This window comes from Mytilus edulis, chromosome 2, assembly GCF_963676685.1.
Source record: "Mytilus edulis chromosome 2, xbMytEdul2.2, whole genome shotgun sequence".
Taxonomy (NCBI): Eukaryota; Metazoa; Mollusca; class Bivalvia; order Mytilida; family Mytilidae; genus Mytilus; species Mytilus edulis.
In genome coordinates, this window is record NC_092345.1 from 56,946,682 (window position 1) to 56,963,099 (window position 16,418).

Sequence of the window (16,418 nt, forward strand, 5' to 3'; positions counted from 1 at the left end):
AATAATGTTAAACATTTGGAGCAATGCCATTCTAAAAAATGCTAAATGACATCACAACAAAGAGACAAAAGTTGATAGGATTGTAAACATAATAATTCAAAAGAAACAACATTTAAAGATGATTTCCTTCATTTTTAGTTATCATAACCCTATTGATTGTTTTTTTTTTTTGGCTATTGAGTTTTAGCAAGTTCTATCAAATATCTTCTTAATTGCACAATTCACTATAAGCAATCATTTTAATATTCATGATATTTTTAGTTGAAACAGATCATTAAATTGACCGAAATATGACCTAAATATTGCTTTTATCTACTTCATTTGAACTCTGGTGGAAAGTTGTCTCATTGGCAATCATACCACATCTCCTTATTTTAATACTTATACAAAGTATACGTGTTGATGGTTGATTCCTTTAAATGGTCAGTTTATAAAAAAAATAAAACCCTGAGTTGTAAAATGACATTTATATGAATATGATATCCACTTACATACACTATTTGTTTCACCACATTTTATATTTGAATAAAAATATGGACATATTTATGTAGTGATGGGGGAAACACACTATTATATAATTATTATCAAGTAAGATGAGAAAAAATAGGTTATATACATGTATTAGAAATATTTTTTTTGTAACCTGTACAAATATAATTAAAATATATAAAAATATAACAATTAAATTGATATAACATTTAAAGTACATCTGCATTTTGTATGCATTCAAATACAACATCATTTGTAATGTTCATTTAGATTCGATAACATCACAAAAATACCTGTTTACTGGCTCCGCTAACGCATCACCAGTATACTTAATTTGTGACCATCAAATCACCAATTGATGCAGTCGGAGCTTAAAATACAATACCGTTATATTTTGTTGTTTAATGGAATCGTTATATCAATTGGGAATATTTTTGTTGTTAAATTCATGGAAAAGTTATATCAATTCAGAATGTTTTTGTTTTTTCATGCAAAGAAACATCAACTTGGAATGTGTTTTTTGTTTCATGGAAAAGTTCATGAACTGAGAATGTTTTTGTTGTTTCATGGAATGGTTTAGATAATCATTTTCTCATGAAAGAGAAGACATACAAATTTCAATTATAAAACATTTTGACACAGAAACAAATAGAAAAGTGATTATAAACACATTTGTAAACATTTAGAACATTCACACAATATCACAGAAATTCACATTATAACAAAAGGTATCTCCCCTATATATAAGCTACACTAAATATAAAAAAAAAATTGATAGCAAACATAGAACTGAAATTTTTGTTTTCTTTTTCTTATCAAATATTTAAAAAGCCATGTCAAATATTGACATTACACAAATTCAAATTATCATTTCAGGCATGGATTATCATATGTATCCATGAGTCAGAAAAAATATATAATTTCCTACCCATTTTAAACCCTGTATAAATTGTATCTAGATTTTAAGACTAGAGTTAGCAATAATACTATTTGTTCAATAAAAGACATTGTTCAGTAAAATTTTGACTGTAGATCTCTATATGAACTTCATATAAACACCCCTTTTCCTAGATTGTGATGGTCCCTTTTAAATCAGTCATATATAGAAGTTCAACATATTATTGGGGGCTATACATTGTTTTTATAATTGAGATCTTTATAAGTTTTAATAGGCTATTATATCAGATTATTATTCTTTTGCCTCTGGAATTTCAATTTCGTCTACAAAGAGTTTATGTTGAACACCATCTTTACGTTTTCCTGTTGTATAGCCCTTTATGACAGCTGAATGAGCACCTATTTCAAAATGAGTCTCTGCTCCCTCATCTGTAAACTCTCCCTGTAAAAACAAAACAAAACATTCTGATAATTATGAACTTTTAATAAATGTGTCTCATCTTCATTTAGCATCTTCTAATTAAATATAGCCAAAAATTAAAAAAAATCAATTATCAGACTCATCTCAGTAAGGAGTAAAACAATTTTGCATTGCTCCTCTTGACAAAACATTCTGATCATTTTTATTTTTTAATAAATGTGTCTCATCTTCATTTAGCATCTTCTAATTAAATATAGCCAAAAATTAAAAAAAATCAATTATCAGACTCATCTCAGTAAGGAGTAAAACAATTTTGCATTGCTCCTCTTGGAAATAAATATGTGCTACTCCATTTCTGACAACCAAAAGCCCAATCATTTTTATCTAAACAATGTTTCTTGAATTCAAGAAAAACAAGATAGCAAACATTGTTGTGTTCAGCATACCCCATTCATAATTCAAACTATTAGAAAACGGGAAGTGGGTGTCTGACAGACATGAAAAGTGCTCAGATGTTAAACTTAATCACTGTCAAGCTGAGTTGTGAAACTTTATATCAAAGCTATAGGAAAATAATAAATTGCTTCGCCAAGCACAGCTGGATACGACCGCAGAGGCTCACCCTTTTTTCATAATATGGTTAAATGGATTTTGATTCTGAAACACTCAATGTGGTTAATAATTCCTATATTATTTCAATCATAATCAGAAACAAGCTACATGTGTAAGGTATTTCAAATATATAGTATTGCCTTTATAAAAACATTTAGACTATTTATAAGTATGTACCTGCATGTAGTAGAAAAAAATATGGTGGAGCCTAAAAGAATTTTACTGGTTCTTGGAAAAAACTTTTGGGATATAGGCTGGCCTCTTATTTTGTTTTCTTCCTTCAATTACTTATTTTTTCCTATTCTTTACATTTTAATTTTAAGACATTTTCTCTATTCTGTAGCATATACAGACCATAAGCTAATTTATATTCTTCTACATATGAAATACTGACAAAAGAAAATAAAGTACACATGTTGTTTTGTTGTATGTATATAAACCCTATGCAATAACTTACTTACTATTACATGTTAAATGATATAAAGTGCAGGCTGATTGCATAAAAAATCATAGTTTAAATTTTTGTAAAGAAATAAAGACTAGCTGGTTCTAAAGTTTGCTCCAAGTTTTCAAAACTGGTGACAAAATATAGCAACCGGCGATTTTTCTGGCTCCAACTTTTTGGGAGCCAGAGCAGCCCCTGTACAGGTTTGAATTTGGATTGTAATTAAATGTTTGACACATTATAGGTTTTGGACACAGAACAACTGTAGTCAAAGAACTTAGAATTGGTAATAGGCTCAATTTTTTGCTTTTGTTTAATACATTATGCTGTTGCCCATAATTCCTAAACTGTTAGGACTATAACTCCCAAAATCAATCCCAACCTTCCTTTAGTGGTAATAAACCCTTGTGTTAAAATTTTATTGATTTCTATTGACTTATACTAAAGTTATTATCCGGAAACCATCCATCTTTGGACAACCCTGACGCTGAAGACATGATACCATTTTTTATTTTTTGCGGTTGTATAAAAACTTCCTAGATAAAAGAAGAAATATAGGGTCAAATACAACTACAAATTTATCAACATTTATCAATGTCTTATGCTTTAAGCAAATATGTATATTTCATATTTTAAATTGAATTATATGTTTAAAAGCATTCAATGATTACATTATCATTTACCAAAAGTTATGTCTTTAATTAAAGCAAATATTTAAACTTACAAAAGTGTCTACTTTATCACCATTCACATAAACATATAGGGTATTTTTCTCTGAAAAATATAATTCATACAAATAATAAAATCATGTTCATTATCAGAAACAAGTACAATGCATACTATTTTTCCCAACTTAAATACTGTGGATTCATTTATTTTCGTGGGTATCAATTTTCGTGGATAGAGAAAAAAAGACGTTTCGTGGTATACGTAAATTTGTGGATCGCTGATTACAAAAAAAAAAATTCAGATACGTAATTCGTGGATTTCTTTTTGATTTAGGAGATCATACTAACCTCCTTGGTTTGGTCAATAATGAAACAAACAAAAAAGAAGGAATTCATTGAAAAAGTTTTGAATTGTCAAAATCCTCACTTGGTCATTCTAGGTTAAAGTGTTCATTGATAACTGCTATTACAATAATGGACAGAGACAACTAATTATTTGTTTGTTTTACAATTTATAAATTCTTGTCGGAATTCTATAAGGCATTCAAAACTTTATGATTGAAAGCTCATTTCCCTAATCACGATATAATAAACAGTCATATAAGTATGTGTGAAAATAAATGTTCCTGTCATAAACAATATTACCTACGTGCAATATCCCCGTACTTAATCCTATTGATTTTAAATCACTAGTAACCAAACTATGACACGGTAATTAACAACTTGCAGTTATTTTCCATGAACAGTGTTAATCAATTTTAGAAAGTAAATTATCACTGATATTCAATATATTTATTATTGATTTACTTAAAATATTTGTATCTTCTTTCAATAAAAAAACACGTGTTATGTTACAATGTTTATCGCTAGTCAACACTATACTAGAACTGCATAACATAACCGGAAATAAACATCCGACTCCTTACACATTTCTCGGGATTATTCTTCGTTGAATTCTTAAATTTGTGGTTCGCTGTGACCCACGAAACCCACGAAAATTGGTATACCACGAATAAAAATGAATCCACAGTAGACACTTTAAAAGTAATGGTTACTCTTTTTTTTTTATTTGTTATTCATTTATCACTGAATTTTCTGCTGATTCATGAAGATATAATGATAAATCAGTTTTGTACTTGTCAAGAAAAATCAAAGTATTTGAATTAAGAAAAAACAGCAAGTACTATTTCTTTTAACTATAAAATAAATGGAAAGTTTGTCTGTGGGACACAAATAATGTCCCAGCTTGCATATAACGTTATATAAGGACATAACAAGACAGTGATATTGTTTGCCACAAATTACAGCCGAAATTCGGCTTTTTCCCCTAGAGAAAATTCCTTCCAAAAAGTTTTACATTTTCCCCAAACAGTGATGGTATTGGTAGTAATGTTCATGGTAATATTTTGATATTAAAAAGCACTTTTGAGATCCGGTTTTCTGATCAGAATCATCATGGTGTTTGTAACACATGTGGGTTTCAATGCATTAAGTACCATCATGTCTTCTGTTTCTTTCCCCTCTCCGAAAAGTACCTTTCAGGTTTAAAATGTCTGACAACCGAAATATACATGAAAAAAACAGTACAAAAAAGACAGCAAAGGTCAGCAAAAAATCGAAGATGTGTTTAGAATAAAATATACAAATTTCCCAATTTCATTAAAAAAATATGCATTTTTCCCAATAAAAAACGGTAGAGGTAGTTTTGAAGAAAGACAACAATATCACTGCAAGAGAACGGTACAAGTGACGCCACCCAAATTCCAACTTGATACTTGTATGTGTTTTATAGAAATAAGCATAGTGAATAAGTCTTATAATGTTTTTTGCTGCGTTGAAGACCCATTGCTGAACTTCTGTTGTTATCTGCTCTTTGGTCGGGTTGTTGTCTCCTTGACATATTCCCCATTTCCATCCTCAATTTTATTGGTTGTGGTTAACTTAAGTTAGAGAACAAAATCGACAGATTTAGAATTTTTTACATTTATAAAGAGGCATAACTTAATGGTAAAAGTAACATCCCCCACATTCATACTTGATCTGTGTTTTGTGGTGATAAGCGTGGTGATAAGCATTGTGTATAAGTTTCATAACATTCGTATGAGGCAAACTAAAGTTAAACAAGAATGGGTCCCCAGTACATGGATGCCCCATCTGGACTATCATTTTCTATGTTCAATGGGCAGTGAAAATGGGGGAAAATTTCTAATTTGGCATTAAAATTAGAAAGATCATCATAAGGAACATGTGTTCTAAGTTTCAAGTTGATAGGACTTGAACTTCATCAAAATCTACCTTGACCAAAAACTTTAACCTGAAGCAGGACAGACAAACGAATAGATGAACAGACCAGAAAACATAATGCCCATAAATGGGGCAAAATAATGGAAATGGAAAATTCAGCAATTTTTATGTTTACATTTTAGACTTAAACAAAAATTACAAAATTGTCATTTGAGCACTTAACACACAATGCATAAAAATTGAGAATAATATTTTGATTATCAAATTTGTAAACATTGATAACAATAGAAAAAAACATTAAATTCTCTAAAAAATGTTGTTTATCAGGACAAACCTAAGCAAACTCTAAAATTATGACCAGCAATCTTTAAACACCAGGCTCTCTGTATCTTTGATTGATTTTCTTTAAACTTCTTCAGTGGCTTTCCATTCACTTCTAACAGATATTCATAGGCAAATCCACTAACAGCGTCTATACTTATTACACATTTGGCATTTCCTACTTGAAAGTGTTCTTTTCCAACAAGTTTGAACATCCAGTCTTCTCTATAAATTTCCTGAAAATAAACAATATACATATGATTAATTATGAATTACAAGCTCCTGACTTGAGACACTGGCATACAAAGAATGTGGCTTGGTTAAACATATTAATGAGTGCTCAATCCTTCACATAATCTGAGACATTGGTGTTACAGCACAACAGAAGAACAAACAATAAAAAATAATCTGTAAAGGACTTGACCATCAGATTGGCAGAAGAGCACATACCAAACCTTAAAGGAATATGAACAAGTGATAATTGTTAAAAGTCGATGCAATTATATTATTTTATCATATATGAAGTTCAATATTTATATCTTTGTGTAAAGTTTCATAAGGCCTTAGGGAAAATTTGTATTAACAAGTAATTAAGGGGGCTCCTGGGTATAAATTATTTTTTTTTTCTAATATAGGATTTCGCTATATTTTTTTAAAAATTAACTTTATCATATACTTAAAAGAAAAATGAAATAAAAAAATGGAGTCACCGTTCATTTAAGCTTACAATCTGCCTTTGGAAGAAGCATAAATTTGTGTTAATGTCCTTTTTTCTGTTGAACTAATAGAAGAAAAAGAGGTAATATCGAAATAAAAAAATAACCTAATTACAGAAATCGCTTAAATTTACAACTATTTAGTTTATGTACAGCTTATTTGATAACAATTAAAAAAAATATAGGTCACCGATGATTTAAAAAAGATATTTCAAATCTAATGCCAAAAAATGGCATTTTTGCACCAAAGGGAGATAATTTGGAGCTTTTTCAATGATATGAACATTTTAAAAGTCATCTGGGGCCAAACCGAATCAATTTTTTAGGTTGATTTTTGTACCATATCAAAAAGTAATAACTAATAGTGTGGTATATAAAATTTTTGATAAAAAAATAAAAAAAGTTTAATTTTTTGCTGAAATTTTTGTACCCACGAGCCACCTTAGTTGTTACATGATAAATAAAACAATTCATCAAGTCAATTTTCTCCCCTTCAAAATATTGCACCAGAATTATTTAGCATCAACAAGTTGTTTCATTCATTGTGCTCATTCTTTCTGTTTCAAGTACCCAGTATTGATTAGTTAGATATTATTGTCCCAAAGTTATTTATATTCTTTTTCCTTTTTTTCCCTCTTCTTTTGTGAGATTACCTTTCCATCAACTGTGATGACCCTTTTCCCTGATGTAGTTCCATGTTCAAACTCTACTTTATGTACTCCATCTGGCAAAGGAACATCCCATGCTGCTACAAGGTCACCTGATGCTGCCATTGTTATTGTCGTCGGTTATGTCTATTTCTAGAGGAATTTACCTTTAAATAAAAAATAAAGCAAAGTTTTATTATACATTTTTCAGAATTCAAAATTTGAGAGAATTTTTACAATCAGGAAAGATTATATGAATCATTATATCTAGAATATACTTGACCTTACATGTATTGGTAATTTTCCATATAAAAACAGTTTTTGGCAATTACAAAATAAAGATATACGATGTATATGAGCAAATGTCCTATCCTAAAAAATAGTTTCCCCGTGTTATCATCTTTGTCATGTTATATTCGTTCAAGACATGATCATCTTGTAGTAAAATATCTTTTTCTCTTACATTTATGCATTAAATATAAAAGATTTTAATTCAAAAAGTACCAAGGTGTTAATTAACACAAATACATTAAAGTTGTTTGTACAACCATATATTTGTTTTATCATGTTGACACATTATAATTCTCACTTTTGTTAAAGAATGGCTTTGCATAAACATGATAAAATAATCACTTAAGATATATATATAAATTCTACAGAATATAATATACTTACTTATGGTACCATATATATATTGACAATAAAGTTCAAGAATCGAATACAAACAGTGAAACACGTGAGTAAATACGGAAACTGATAGAATTTATCAAATAGTGTGAATAATCTTACTGGTAAATACCGGGTACTCTTCAGGAGCATAAATTGTAGTTGTGAAAACACCTGTTCTCATGTTTAGATTTGTTATTATCACTCATCTAATAACACCTAGTTTTCAGTCTCTCACAATAGAATCCAGAAGTCTGAAAGGCGTCCAACACTCTTAGCAATAATTTTTCATGTCTATAATGATAGAAATTGTCAAAGACCATTGATCATGTTGATAATAATATAATCCAGCCAGAATTGAGTCAATTGATGCTTCAACAAATGACTTTCACAAGTAGAAAAAATATGCATGAAGTCATTGCAAAAATATCAGACCAGATCAGATAAATCATACTTATACTGCAATCAGCTATTTTACTATACAGATAAAGCTATACGTATAAACGTTAGCTTTATACGTCAATGACCTCAACTCACCTATAAGCCCCGCCTACTTACAACGTCACATCACAACCATGACAACGTGTAGTAACAATGGTCAAACTTTTATGAATTTAAACCTGTTATGTCTTCAAATTGGTAATTTATATACCATGTTTATCAAATGTTATTAAGTAAATTCATTTTCCCTTTCTAATTCCTTAAATTGTCAATGCTTACCGCCTAGACTACGCTCATAGGGAAATACCCCAAAATGGTACCCCAGGGGGGAAATTCCAAACACTTTTTTTTAATAATATTTGTTTCATATTTTTATTATTTTTTTTATTTTTTTATCGATTTCAGTATAAAAACAATATACGTATAGTGTCTTGAAATATGAAATTTATTTGTATTCGGCACGAAACGGGAAAATGCTCGGTAGAACCTCGCATTTTCCCGTTTCTAAGCCTCATACAAATAAATTTCATATTTCAAGACACTATACGTATATTGTCTAAATGTACATGTCAACTAAAACTGACTTAACGCAAAATGTTTGTTAACAGTTGCCCAAACAGAAGTCAGTACTTCTACACACACTCAGCCATAATTTTACAGAATTTGTTCTTACCTTAAGGTATAATCAACCTAACCTTATGCAAATTTTAGTTTTGTGAAAGTCCCATATATATTTATAAACAAGAGGCTTCTATCAAATTTATACCTTATGTATTGCTGATCATTTATAATGTTTACAGTTTTTATCTTTTATATATAGGTTTGGAAATTCTAGACATAAAACTTAATAAAAGTAAAAATCTCCATTAAGGTGTCATCGAATGGTTTTGTTCATATCATCAATTTGTAAATTATGTTTTGTTGATCATTTTTTAGTTCCCTGAGATAATGTAAAAGGCAAAAATTGTAATCATTTACAATTTCTACCAATTTATCATAGTTTTTAAGATAAGACTAGAGGCAAAAATCTAATTGAAGTCAAAAATATTCCTTTACATGTACATGTATTAGGACAATAACCCCTGTAGGGAGTCAACCAATAGATTCAGCAATATTGGCATGTTTGTAAGTCTTGTATTGGTGATCAAGTTTATGAACCAGCTTATCAACAGTCACAACGGATGTCACAATTCATTGTTAAAGGTCATCCAGTAATAATCATTAATGATCACAAAAATAAAATAAATCAAATAGAATCGGTCATTTCATCTAATTTATTGTACAATCACTTAACTTGCAATGTTTCCAGTTGTTTGATGATGAAATCATACTAGACAGAAAGACTTCAACCTAATGAACTTATTAAAAGCATTGTGTACTTTGTTAAATTCACTCAGACATATTTTGTCTTCACCTACAAGGTGTGGTCATGGATTGTATTCACTGCTACTGTGTACAATGATTCCCCAAAAGAAGTAGAAGCACTCCCAAATGTAAGAAAGATATCAAACAGTTATAATTCTTTTTTAGTATTGAAATATATGTTCCTACTCAAGATTAGTCTCTCTACTTCTGACTTTAAATTTACGAGTTGAATTAAGTTACAGACAAAGTGTAGGGTCCTAATATGTCGTCGGGGAAGGGGATGGCCTAGTCAATTCTGTAGAATTTATATTATCAATCACTGTGATATCAAAATCGTCATTTCACTGATGATTTTTTTTTAACGTTTGACTAACTTGGATGGTCTGCTTCAAAAGATTCCAGCAACAAAAATAAGTATGGATACATCATTTTGCAGACAATTTGATGTAGATCGATGATAAAACAAGTATTTTTACTATAAGCATCAAGGAAAGTCATGCATAACAATGTTTTGCATTTGTATTCAGATGATTTCTCTTATAATGCTAATCCTGAAACACTCAAAAAAGTATCCAAGAACAAGAATGTGTACACGGATGCCCCACTCGCACTATCATTTTCTATGTTCAGTGAAATTTGGGTCAAAACTTTAATTTGAAATTAAAATTAGAAAGATCACATCTTAGGGAACATGTGTACTAAATTTCAAGTTGATGTAACTTTAACTTCATCAAAAACTACCTTGACCAAAAACTTTAACCTGAACTTCGCACTATCATTTTCTATGTTCAGTGGACCATGAAATTGGGGTCAAAACTATAATTTGGCATTAAAATTAGAAAGATCATATCATTGGGAACATGTGTACTAAGTTTCAAGTTGATTGGACTTCAACTTCATCAAAAACTACCTTGACCAAAAACTTTAACCTGAAGCGAACGGATGCACGGACAGATGAACAGACAGACAAACAAATGAACAGACCAGAAAACATAATGCCCATTTCAAGTTGATTGGACTTCAGCTTCATCAAAAACTACATTGACCAAAAACGTTAACCTGAAGCGGGACAGACGGTCGGACGCACAGACCAGAAAACATAATGCCCCTCTACTATCGTGTGTGGGGTATAAAAAACGAACCACAACAACAGCTAGTATAGAAACTTAAGAAGTAGTAGCAGGAATTCTTCCACTGGACCTCAAAAGAAAAGAAACCGGTTTAAGGCAAATTGCAAAAATAAAATCATATAAAATCACTATCCCTATTAAACTAATTTTTGAATATTGAAAGAATATAAATGAACCTGAAAAAATAATCTCACCAATTGGAAGAATGGTATTACAGTCTGAAGACATGATGAGGTCAACAGAGATTGATTCTGAGGGTATAGATATAAAAAAAAAGATGTGGTATGATTGCCAATGAGACAACTGTACACAAGATACCAAAAATGACACAGACATTAACAACTATAGGTCACTGTATGGCCTTCAACAATGAGAAAAGCCCATACTGCATAGTCAGTTATAAAAGGGCGTGATATGACAATGTAAAACAATTCAAACGGCAGTGATTTTGCTAGCGATCGTCACTTTCGTAATTTACGAAAGAGTTTTCGCATTGACGAAAGTATTTCAAATCAATTTCGTCACTTAAATTTTGAAAGTGTAAAAAATATTTTCGCATTAAAATACTATAAAGGACTATAAATCTACCTGTTTCTATGTTTTTGACAAGTTTATGACCCTCAGGTAATTAACATTTTCAACAGGTGTTACAAGTTGTGATTACAACTAATCCGATTATCGCCATCAGATGGGTCACTAATCCGTTTATTATTAATAAACCTCATAGTTGACCATCATAATTATTTACTCAGGAAAATCAGTCAGTTGACATTTCAACAACCAGGTGTATATTATAGTTTCGTCATTTAATCGAAATGGTTACCCCCGGACAGTTCGCATTTGAAATTTCAATATTTCTCTAACGATCACAATTTGAAGATCATTTGTCGTAGATTCGTCATTCGAACGCATTTTCGTCATAATTGATATAAATTGCCATCAAAAACTTTCGACAATTTCTATTTAAAATATAGAACTGTATTCAAAACGTCGCGAGTTAAACAGGTGCTTCCTGTACTGTGTGCTACGCATGCGTGGAAGTACTTATGACTATTTATAGACTCTGAATAAAAATGTAAAATACGAAATCATTTAGATCAATTAAACGAGAGAGACAAATATATAGCTCTAACTAAAAAAAATTCAACCGAAAACTGATAAATTCCTGATGAATCCGGACTTTATCATCCACGTGTCACTTCCCGTTTTCGTTTCATTTTAAAACCGAAAGTAGTAAACGTGATCTATTCTTGATTTATTTACAACCTCCTTTCAGTCGTTGTACTCGTTCCAAAAGGATTTTATACAGTTCCAACTTAATAGAAAAGATTTCCAAATATTGATTTAGACTTTTTATAAGGATAATGATTATGCAGTGATATTATCATTGCAAGTTAATTTCTGCTGTGTACCCTTGTTTAAAAAAGAAATAAATCTTAACTTTTGTTGATCAGGAATGTCCTCTGGAACAAACTGAAGAGAAATTGTGAACTAAGTTTCCACATCCCATGTCAGAATCTTTCATAATAAGGGCCAAAAGTCAAATCATATAATACTGTTAGACTGCCAATCATGCCTAAGCCCTTTAAAATCTGACAAAGTCAAAGATGAAGCTAGTAATATAAATCCTTGGTCCCTTGCTGTTACACAAAAAAAAGGTTGATTTTCATAGCGCGCTAAAGTGACTAAAGCCCTCAAAATCCTAGCTTAAACCCTGTAAATCAAACGAGAAATCTAACGGCCTTATAGTATGAATTGGAATTCCGAGGGTTAGCAGCCTCAAAATCACCACCAGAGTATTGGAAAAATCTCAGAAGTTCAAAGTCTAGATCAAAGGAACAAGCTTTTCAGGGAAAGACTATTATTTTGAAAAAATATATCAACTAAAAAAAAATACAACAATAGCTTTCGCTGGTGGCTCCTGCAGAGGAAACCCAGGTTGTGGGCTGGGGAAGCTATTTTAATACCAAGCAGCACAGAACATGTGGAGTTAACACAGCCAGAAAACAACAGAAAAAACACAGAATCCATCAAAATTTTCTCAGACAGCCAATCAGCAATTGGAATTCTAACTTTAAATTGGAAATCGGTTAATTACGGCAACTATTCATGTTATTAAAATTGGTATTTGGCACTTAAATCTGAAGGAATCATTGTTTCCATTGAATGGACCCCTGGACGCGCTGAAATACAAGGTATTGAACTAGCAGACCAACTAGCTAAATAGGCAACACAGGAGGCAGAAAAAAATAGAAAGCATTCCAATAGTCACAAAACAAGATATATACAAAAAGGAGCAAAAGACAGTGTAATGTTAAAACGGCAAAACCGATGGGACAACAGTAGTAAAGGAAAAAGATATTATTCCTCCCAACAAAATGTAAAAAATACACTTCTAAAAGACAAACCATCAACTGAAATGTATCGGATATCAACTAGCTTAAGAACAGGATATTGTAATTTAAACTCGTACAAATCAATGATATGCCCAGCACTCAACAACAAATGCAGCTGTGGACAAAAAGAAACAGTTGACCTTTATCTACTGTATTGTGAACATTATGAGGAGGCTAGAGAGAAACTGTGCTCTGCACTTTACTTCATAACATCAAAACTAACACTTGAATCAGAAGTATTATTAGAAACAACAGAAATAATAGATGATATTCAACATTTGTTAGGGGTTTTTATTAAAAATACTGGAAGGTTCACAAAATAAATAGTTAAGGTTTTATAAGGGTTAATTATTTATTGATTTATTTTTTTATTTATTTTTTTATTTATTTTTCTCTGCGGTGCCACATCATAAATACAAACGTACTAATGAGTTTTATACAAAAGCGACATAAAATTACCAGAGTGATCTAAATGAATCCGGGTCCGTTCGCACACACTCATGTTCGCCCCCTTTCACTTTCGCACCCTACATGTTTGCACCCAAAGTCTGTTCGCACCCTACATGTTCGCCCCCAATTTTAATTGGTTTTGTGTTTGATAACTTTGTAATCAAATTTTTGTCAAGTGTATTCTAATAAGTATAATTGTTGTCATCGTCTCAAAATAAAGTGAGACAGCATTTTTTTGTGTTGAACAAATCTTAATCATGTTTTGGATAGTGTATTGTTAAAAAAATTAATAATCCTTTCTAAATAAAGTGGGATTCTGTCAACGTTTTATTTTGTGCTGAATAACTCTTAATCATGTTTTGGTTAGTGTATTGCTATAACTTTTGTTTCATTGACTTGTTTTAAAATAAAAGGAGATTCTGACTACGTTTTTTTCTTCTGTGTTGAATAAATGTTATCATGTTTTGGTTATAATAGTGTATTGCTATATTTAATTGTGTTATTGTTTCAGGTCAAAGGGACCAAGCTGTTAAAAACAATTATCTTTTGTGTTTTTCATTTAAAATCTTCAAAGTTTTACTCATATTAAGCTATAAATACATTCAGTATTTACACCAAAGCAACTTTAAACAACAATCATAATTTTCCAATTATTCAACTGGAATGTGAATTAAAATTGGGCACGAATGTGTAGAGTGCGAACGGACCTTGGGTGCGAACATGCGAGGTGCGAACGTGTAGGATGCGAAAGTGTTTTGGGCGCGAACGGACCTGATACCGATCTAATACAGAGAGATTATAGTGTCAAGTTGACACTCACTAAAGACTAAAGACATTTTGCACTAATTTTGTACACTGGCAATAGCGTAGTGATGTCAATGCAGAAATTCTTCATGTAAAAAGTACATTTACAAAGTCCTAACAAACTGACATGAATACCGATTATAGACTACGGAGTACGGCAGGATATGACGGCCGGAGAGGAGAACACTGCAACCGCAGAACTGATATATCACAAAAGTTCGTGATTGAGCGTTATTTCTCACAAATGCATTGGGTACTTTGTGTTATATTAAGGTATAGATACAAATGTACACATGTATATGTTACAAAATTCAGAAACATTTGCCTATGACTGTGTGGACAACCTGTCAACAAGGTAGGAGGATTTAAAAACTTTTGCAGAGGTTACCAGCTGGTTACATTTTGCATACAATTAAAATACTTTTACTGTTTAGCAGGTTTAAAAGTTCACTTTACCTTAAAGCATATAAAGGTATAAAAACACAGATTTTAGCGAAGAAGAATGAAACGATCTGCCTGGCAACACTTACACAAAATCCGGGCACTTGTTACTTCGTAAAGCCGCAGTGAATTTCGATCCAGTAATAACTATTTTCCCACTGTTTATACTTTTAAAATATGGTATGAAAAATTTACCTGTTAATTTTATTTTCGAAAATATTTTTTTTTATTGGAATTTCTTCCTTAAATTATTGAGTTTTTGTAAACAAAACAGTGTCGCATATGTAAACAACAATGGCGGCTTTTGGAAACAGATATTTTGAAAAATTGGTATTTGATTGAAATTATTGTACAAATCAATTTTTATATAGCTATAAAATGCTGATTTTGAACATGTTTTATCTAAGAAAGATGGATATTGTAACATATTCTGATAAGTTAACAAATAATCTGATGTCAGTGCCCGCTAAAATTTGAATTTCTTGGCCCACTTCAGGCACTTGCTTGGACATGTTTCCTATCCGTAACTTCGATAACACTTATTATACAGCTATGAAATTATTTTATTAAGAAGTACCTGAACGTTGATCGACATTATGCCTCGCAGAGTAAATATTTCACATTTGAATCACATTTTTACATTCTAAAAAATCAACAGAATTATAAATTTAATGTAACTCAATGCTACTGTAGTATACTGTGCAGTAGGTGGTCACTTACTAATGAAAATACACTTTGTCATTTGTGTAGTCCTTCTTTAAGTCAATAAATAAAAGTTGTTTTGACTTTATTCGGTCATTCTTGCAGGTATATACATTTTATTTTGATATTGAAATGATTTTTAGTGCATTTTTCATGATTAAAGGTGGCATTAACCCTCTTGCTGCCAAAGGGACATTTATGGCTTCTACACACAAATCTTGTTGATTGTGTAGAACGTCAAAGGTTCATTGTAACGTCACAATACTCAGGGGCACTGACAACGTCAAAATACGGCGTCAAAAGGGCGATTTTGGCGGGAATGAAGCAAACTGAATAAAATGCTTTAAAAGGATACTTAAAACGGATGTCAAGAAATGATACAGGATCATAAGCTTGTTAGTACTATAATACCAACTTATTTAACGTGTTAACTAATTATCTAGTTCGTCATTTTCATGTAAAATGTTGCATTTTGTCGAGAAATTTACGTTTTTTTTCGTACATCTATCAATCAGAATATCTCATATAAAGAAAAAATCTTATCCCTGATAAAAAATCATAAA

At 30.9% G+C, this 16,418-nt stretch overlaps 2 protein-coding genes across 6 annotated transcripts in view; one reads left to right on the top strand and one right to left on the bottom strand.

The window, feature by feature from the left end:
* Positions 1 to 1,309: 1,309 nt before the first annotated feature.
* On the bottom strand, positions 1,310 to 15,287 carry LOC139510287 (fas apoptotic inhibitory molecule 1-like). 2 transcript variants are annotated; one of them, XM_071296788.1, is made up of 5 exons: positions 15,243 to 15,287; positions 7,467 to 7,627; positions 6,111 to 6,333; positions 3,589 to 3,638; positions 1,310 to 1,828 (listed from the first exon to the last, which is right to left on the bottom strand). In XM_071296788.1, the coding sequence occupies exons 2-5, from the start codon at positions 7,584 to 7,586 to the stop codon at positions 1,679 to 1,681; spliced, it is 543 nt and encodes a 180-aa protein (XP_071152889.1). In that variant the 5' UTR covers positions 7,587 to 7,627; positions 15,243 to 15,287; the 3' UTR covers positions 1,310 to 1,678. The 2 variants fall into 2 exon arrangements, with proteins under 2 accessions (XP_071152889.1, XP_071152888.1); XM_071296787.1 differs by having other exon boundaries at positions 15,169 to 15,275.
* Positions 15,288 to 15,414: 127 nt separating this feature from the next.
* The window catches only part of LOC139510288 (centrosomal protein of 70 kDa-like), a 31,799-nt gene continuing 30,795 nt past the window's right edge, over positions 15,415 to 16,418 (top strand). The window contains exon 1 of one of the 4 annotated variants that reach the window (XM_071296789.1): positions 15,415 to 15,483. In XM_071296789.1, coding sequence (XP_071152890.1) covers positions 15,448 to 15,483 — 36 coding nt within the window. In that variant the 5' untranslated portion in view covers positions 15,415 to 15,447. Of the gene's footprint in view, positions 15,484 to 15,628; positions 15,762 to 16,418 lie in introns of those variants that run through there. The other 3 variants (XM_071296791.1, XM_071296790.1, XM_071296792.1) reach the window with 3 other exon arrangements.